At 48.2% G+C, this 7,565-nt stretch overlaps 1 protein-coding gene across 1 annotated transcript in view; it reads left to right on the top strand.

Annotated features, from left to right (window-relative positions):
* DSG2 (desmoglein 2) overlaps window positions 1–1,713 on the top strand; it is a gene marked incomplete at its 5' end in the record, with an annotated part of 16,645 nt that extends 14,932 nt beyond the window's left edge. The window contains one exon of the mRNA XM_010142223.1: window positions 706–1,713. Coding sequence (XP_010140525.1) covers window positions 706–1,713 — 1,008 coding nt within the window. The remainder of the gene's footprint in view (window positions 1–705) is intronic.
* Between the last annotated feature and the right edge of the window lie 5,852 nt (window positions 1,714–7,565).

Genomic DNA, 7,565 nt, shown 5'->3' with positions numbered 1-7,565 from the left:
GGATCTGGCTGTCTTCACTTGCAGAACTGGAGCTGGTGCAAGTATGTACACAGATACTTGTGCTAGCACCAGCAGGAACTCTATTGCAGATGCTGCTTTCAGACTGGGCTGACCCTGGACCACTAGAGTGAGAAGCCGTGAGCTCTCCTGTGGCCTGATGGACTGGCCTGTGTTCTCAAGCTTGTCAAGCTGAGATCTGTTTGCCGCTGGGCTCCTTGGGTGCGATCCTGCAGGCTATGCTAGTGAAAAGGGCCACAGCAGGTGATAACATGTCAGCATGTAGTCACTAAATGGGTGTTTAAATGTCGGGATGCTCTCTCACATGGTTTTGGTACTCTGCCACAAACACCTAGTTAGAGGTGAAGTTCATTCCGTGAACCAAAATAAAAGCAGTTTCTTTGTGGAAATGGAGCAGTAGCACAAGCAGCACAGTTTCTGGTAGGAATAGCAGCAGGTGGTGATAGTACCCAAGGTTTTCAATTCAGTCTCAGATTTTTCTTCTCATCAAGTGTACCATCAAGTTCAGACTAACTTCAGAAAAGCAAAAAGCACTTTTGGGTACGTACTTAGTTGGTTGACTGTTTCTCTGGGTTCAGTTAAATTTTCTTATTTTAACCTTTTTTACCAAGCATTCCTGATTGTCAAATTTATTAGCCTGGAGCTGACATGAATGAACTTTCACTTGCTTTTGTTTCCTGTCTGTAGAAAGCTGTCTCTTTTGCGGATGAAGATGAAGCCCAAGCTGCAAACGACTGTCTCCTGCTTTATTCCCAGGGAGAGTCAGGCTCCCCCCACGGTTCCATTGGCTGTTGCAGCTTTATTGACGGTGATCTTGATGACCATTTCCTTGATGATTTAGGAGACAAATTTAAGACTCTAGCAGAAATATGCATAGGCAGACAGATCAACTTGAAAGACAGCAGCTCCAGGAATGAATCAGGGTTTGGTCTTAATGACACAAAGTCGCGGTTCTTAGATCAGCAAAATGCTTCCAGTTCTGAGCAAGCCTTTGCCTCGGGCAGCCACTTCCAGCCTGCCCTGCCAGCGCATGTGGGCAGTGGCACAGGAGGAGACACCTTGTCCAAAGAGGTGGTAACGGAAACAACCTTTGCATCCTGCTCTGGGCAGCACGGTGCCCAGTCCCTTCCCTTGGCCCATGCGAAGACCAATTTCACCGTGACGGAAACATCCTACTCTGCAGGGGCTCCTGCCCATTCAGCTGCTGTCTCTCTGGAACCCCAGTTCAAGGAGAATGTAGTGGTGACAGAGAGAGTGCTGGCACCTGTGTCAAGCTTGCAGAATATGGTGGAAATCCCCAGTTTGCCCCATGGAAGTAACATGGTGGTAACGGAGAGGATGGTGAGGTCAGAGGGTGCTGGGCCAGGAGCACTGATGGTTCAGGATCTCCCTGACTCCCAGTACGTTGTGGTGAGGGAGCGGGAGAGGGTGCTTGTTCCTGCTACAGAGCAGAGCTCGCTCAGCTTCCCTGCTTTGGCAGAGGGGCGCAGTGTCGTGGTGACAGCCTCAGGGATGCAGAGCGGAGCCGAACAGGCAGCAGGTGCTGGCCCAGGAAGGCAAGAGCACGTGTTGATCACAGACCCCCTGCTTAACCAGGCAGGCTCCAACTTGGAAGAGTCACCTCCTGCCGGTGCCACACTGAGCAAGTCTTCCAGAGTCACCAGATACAGCACGGTGCAGTACACTCACTCGTAGCCTGGCCCCTTGCAGGGGTGCTGGTATCCCGCAGCCTTGTGTCCGTGTGCATCTGCACAGGTTTTTTCCTGAGACCTGAATTTGCTGGAGCTTTCAGAATGACATGGACTTGCTTGCAGTAGTTTGTATAAATAAGGATTATGACCCGGAAGCTGGTAAGGAAATCTGCTGTTGTTATTGCGTACCATTTGCAGTGATGCTTTTGGAGTGAAAATATGTGGAAAGTGCACTGTTTTCCATGCTGCTGTTTTGATAATTGCTTTCTATTATTCAGTAAGTGTAATAATACCACATAACCACACTGTGTAATTATGGGAAAGCAGAAAAAGTTTAAAATCTAGTGATGGGTAGTAGCGTGCAAAGCACAGGTTAGGGTTCTGAACTGCTGTATAGTGTATCTGCTGAAGTCCCCTCAAGGGGCATCGGTTTCTCATTGCATGTTTGTCATCTGTTACCTTGTGATCTGTGCAGCTGCAGATCTCTGCACCTTGGCGAATTGGAGAGAAATCTCTCCTTCCTGAGAAACCCAGGCCACTAAAGCCAGCGTGTCCTCAGGGCAGCGGTATGAGATCTCCTGGAGGGATGTCACAACTTCAGGTTATCAGCCTTTGTGCCTTAAGCAATCAACACTTGCATATCAGCACAGGGGTTAGAGAGAGCAAGTACCAAAAAAGCTGAGAACTGCAGGTTTTTCAGTACCTTGATGTAAAAATTCCATTCTTTGCTGTGGGTCTAGGCTGACAAGGACTAGTAAGCATTTGCATTGTATAGATTTTTCATTGGCTCCTAACTGGTCCTTTAATAATGTATGAGGAACAGCCAAAACTTAGCTTTAGTCAGATACAGTCAGTGGCTTTGCTAGCAAAGTTCATGGCCTATAGGATCTGATTTACAAGTACAATGAACTAAGTGATTTTAATTCTGTCTGAACTTTAAGAAGCACAGAAATGCAGCCTGGTGGGTGGATGTGTGTGTGAGGTTCTGCTGCCTCCAGTACCAGAGCTTGGTGACCTGTGAAGTGCCATGTAATGGCAGCTTTCCTTAGCTCTGACAAGGCAAGAGAAAGCTCCTTGCAAAGAAACTGAAATTACCACATAAACTTCATGGAAAGAAAAAGCAGAAGACAGTACTGTGCTGTTTGGCACTATGTATATATGCACATGTAAATATTTGTAGGTCTGAAACGTTTTAAGGTTAATTTTTTAAAGGAGAAACTGTCATACACTCACATTTTCTCAGAGCACAAAGAAGTGGTTTAGGTTAGATATTGGTACTGTTTATCTCACACCTGTAAAATCAGCAAAGCTGGTCATAGGGTACTGCAGCGCCTGTACCTGCAGCGCTTTCTGGTTGCCTCCATCTCTCCTATAGTTTTTCTGCAGCTGCAGTGTTGTTTTCCAGTGATATGTTTTTGCCTTTGACTAGAAATGCTTTCGGTGTGTTTAATTTTACTGGTAGGGTTGTGGAAGTTGATTCAAAAACAAACAGTAGGAACCATGGCTGTGCTGGTGACAGATGGGCTGTTACGGTAAGTGGAGGAGTACTCCCAAGCAAACCCATCTCCTCCCTTGCTTGGACCTGTTGGTTATTTATCTCTTCAACTTCATTTTTAAAGTACAGTTTTAAGTGGTCACCACTTTTTCCTGCATTTAGAGGGAATGAACTTATTTCTGACTTTTTAATGGAGTATTTTTGTGGTTTTATGCAATCTTAAAATAAAGAACTCTATTATACTTTTTTATATTCTTCGTTCAGTTTTAAGACAGCTGTCCCAGTTAAAGCTCTGACTTCCTTACTGCAAATAAAAAGCTTGAAGATAGAATGAGGATTGGCATTTCCCAACAGCCTGAGGGCTTATCTGAAAGATACAGATGTAACAAAAATTGGTGTCCTGCTAACTTCTATGTTAGCAGATTCTGAAAACAAAAGAATTGAATTCTGCCTGCTGATTAAATGTACTAAATTCTCTAGGAATTTGATGTTGGACAACAGCATCCCATCCACAGGTTTACTGGGCTTTGAGTCAAACTCTTCTTATCAGTTTACACATCTGAACAACATGGCATAAAATACTGTCTCAGTTTTATGGTGGTTAAAACATATAGTTGCTAACATCCAGAAGAGGATGTAAGGGTCAGGACTGTCACAGAAATCCTGACTACTTCCCTGTGTATTGTTCCTGTATGAACTTTTACTATAACTTTTCTAGAATAGAGTCGTGAGGAGTGAATCTCCATTTGGCTTAGTCTTCTACCAGCACCTCAGATGCTATCAGCATGTGCTAATGCTGTCAGAACATCCATCAGATTAAGTTACTTCTAATGGAAGTTTTGTAACTGATGGTGGCTGGTGGGAGGAATGTACAGACCCAGACTAATCGAAGTGCCTGGTTAGCATCTGACCACTAGATAACCTCGAGACCAGGACTAGCCCCACAAGCTTATCTTTGCAAGAAATGCCTCATCCTGACTTCAAAAGTAAAAATGAAGTCTGTAATTTTCTTATCTAGGAATAACAGAGCACAGTTATGCTGAAATACCATCGTGACAGGGGCTGCATTCACACCGCCCTTCCTTGATTTATGTTTCCTGCAAGTCCTCACAAAGTACACCAGTCTCTGCAGATACGAACCAGCCTGCTGCAGCATGGACTGAGCTGTCCCCAGCAGCAGGGCAAGGGGAGTGCCTGTCCCGAGTGCCCACAAGAAGGTATTTCCTTCGTCATGCCTCAGCGTGTACTTGGGGCCAGGCTAGGCTTTGCAAGACAGGACAATCTCTTCCAGGCTCCCTTCTTCCCTGGGAATTTGACCATCCTGCACCATTAAAGGCTTAAAACTTGTTGGACTTATCAGCAGTAAAGGAGTTTTCAAAAAGTTAAATCAGCTTCTCTCCCCAGGAGAGCGATGGTAAGTGTTTATGGCCTTGAGGCATCCCAAAAATGTGTCACACCCTCTGTTTTCCACTGTGGTGGTGGAGCTAGTCACTCTGGCTCTTCACTGCCCCTTCTCCCTCCTGGTGGCCTTTGAGCTCCCTGTGAGTTCAAAATGCATTAATGCATTCCTCCAGCTGAACCAACCTGGGTGAAAATCAGAAATGGGGAGGAAAAACCACGTCCCTTTGCATGTAAGGGCATGAGTCTGGGCTGAACGGGGTCCCCAGGAGCTCAGAGGGCCAGATTGGTCTCAGCCCATCTTCGAGCACACAGGCGAGGAAGCTCGGCCCCTTGGTGCCTGAGGTGCTGTGGGCACTCAGCACACCTGGGGGTGCAGGGCAGGCCACCTTTGGGACCTGTTTTTATTGGCAGGACAGGCAAAATGGCTTGGTCCACCTGGGCCTGGCACAGGGCCATGTGTGCTGGCTAGCACCTGTACCCCAGTCCTGCCCACAGCGACCCGGGCTGCGGGCTGGTGGGGGGGCTGGCACTGGGCTGCGCGAAATCGTGGGGTGGGAGGAGGAGCAGAGTGTGGCCAAGGACTCAAGATTTTTGGCCTTTCCTTGAGGTATTTGAACCTGCTGCTCTCCCAGCCTGGGATGCTCCATGTGGGAACCAGCACCACCTCTCCTGCCCTGTAGTCCACACCTGAGGATGAAGCACAAACTCCCAGAACAAAAGCTGCTGCAAATGGTTAGAGTTTGTGTGGATTCAAGGCACAAGTGTGTGGAAAAGCATGTGGTTGGGGGCTACTGAATACACTGAAAGGGCTTCTAGCTCTGGAAAAAGATAGCTGAGAGTCCTGGTGTGAAGATCCTCTTCTACAGGCACCCCTTTGCGGCTAGAAAGTTGGCCGGTGGAAAAGGACCTGGGAGTGCTGGTTGACATCTGACTGAACATGAGCCAGCAGTGTGCCCAGGTGGCCAAGAAGGCCAACAGCATCCTGGCTTGTATCAGCAATAGTGTGGCCAGCAGGAGGAGGAAGTGATTGTGCCCCCGAACTCAGCACTGGTGAGGCCACACCTCAAATACTGTGTCCAGTCTTGGGCCCCTCACTGCAGGAAAGACACTGAGGTGCTGGAGCATGTCCAGAGAAGGGCAATGAAGCAGGTGAAGGGTCTAGAGCACTAGTGCTGTGAGGAGCAGCTGAGGGAACTGGGGTTGTTTAGCCTGGATGAGAGGAGGCTGAGGGGAGACTTTATTTCTGTCTAAGCTCCCTGGAAGGAGGCTGTAGTGAGATGGGGGTTAGTCTCTTCTCCCAAGTAACAAGCGATAGGACAGGAGGAAACAGCATCAGGTTGTGCCAGCAGAGATTTAGGTTGGATATTAGGAAAAAAATGTCTTCACTGGAAGAGTTGTGAAGTGTTGGAACAGGCTGCTCAGGGCAGTGGTGGAGTCCCTGTCCGTGGAGGTGTTTAAAAGACGTCTAGGTGTGGTGCTGGGGGATGTGATTTAGTGGTGACTTGGCAGTGCTGGGTTAACAGTTGGCCTCAGTGATCTTAAACCTCTTTTCCAACCTAAATGGTTCTGTGATTCTGTTCTGTGATGATTGCTGGTGATGGGATACTGGACAAGGACTCTTAGCATGAGCTGAGAGACTGGCTTGATGTCAAGGGAGAAGAGGACAGCAGTCACCTGTGGCAGAAGGACAGTAGATGAGGAAGGTGACTGAATGAGGAGAAACGGGGTATTCTGCTTTCTCTGTGGAGAGAGGGCCCTGGTAAGTCACACCCCAGCCCTCCTGTGACAGGCTCTGGCAAGAAAGAACTGCACAAACATTGTGATCCTTCAACCACACACAGTGTGACAGTCTCCAGCTCCCAGTTTCTCCGTGGCCTCACTTCAGGAACTGGTACTGCAGGTAGGCAAGCCTCCCCCACACCTCTTACTGCTCAGCACCCTGGCAACTGAAAATCCAGCTCAGGACCACCACCCCAAGAGGGGGATAGATGGCAATAGAGTCTGGGCAGAACAGCAGCTGAAATGCTTCCAAAATGGGCACTTCATTTAACCGCAGCTGCTGCCACACAGAGCATCAAAGGGGGTATGGAGGTAGGGGCCGCAGGTGAAAATTGGGGTTTTATTTAATACTAAACTAATTTTTTGATGTGCCAAATGCTGAGTGAAACATCCATCACTGTTAGCTGGGGTAGCCCAGGGAGAGAGGGATTCATGCTGTGCAGATGTTCCCTCTACTTCATTATTTTCTTTCAGTTCCTAAAATGTGTGTACAAACTGATAGCACTGGTTTTAAAATTGCCCTGAAACTCATTTCCTTGAAATGTAACAGCAAGTGTCTTCAGCCACATGCTGGGAGTGCCTCTAGAAGGTGCTGTGGGAGAGCCACACGGCAAAGAGTTTGTTCTGCTGGGTGCTGAGGGCAAGAGGGTTTATAGCCCTCCCCCCTCAGCTCCAAGCTGGTTTCTGACCTACGATTCAAATGTTTCATCAGAGTATTTCTCTTAGATCTGTTATCTCTAGCAAATAAAACTCAAGAGATGAAATATCACCTCCCAGTGATTAAGCAACAAACTGCGTCGATTCCTTGGCAAATGATTATCCAAAATCTTTGGAGCGTGACTAAAGTTTAAACCCTGGGGAGCAGGGGAGTTTGAGAGGACAGTGCTAATACCAAGTGATGGGTCTTCCCTCAGGCCTTGAATCCAGCTTCCTGAAGGAGCCAACCACGTTTCTGCTGGGGATGGAGTATCTGGGAGAGCTGTGGAGCACAGGGTGGTGGCAGACACTGAGCTGCTGGGAGTAGCTTGGTGGCAGTGACATGGCATTGGGCAGCAGGGCGCTGGCTGGGTACGAGGGGCAGGGCTGCAATAGCCTCCCTGGGCAGCCTCCACCCTGGCTGGTTGCCTTTGCCGCCTTCTCCTGCCACCTGCGCTGGTCAGGCTGGTGCCTTCCTTGCTTCC

Source organism: Buceros rhinoceros, unplaced genomic scaffold, assembly GCF_000710305.1.
Source record: "Buceros rhinoceros silvestris isolate BGI_N320 unplaced genomic scaffold, ASM71030v1 scaffold1618, whole genome shotgun sequence".
In the NCBI taxonomy this organism is placed as follows: Eukaryota; Metazoa; Chordata; class Aves; order Bucerotiformes; family Bucerotidae; genus Buceros; species Buceros rhinoceros.
The sequence above is the reverse complement of the archived record's forward strand: the minus strand, read 5'-3'. Positions and strand labels throughout refer to the sequence as shown.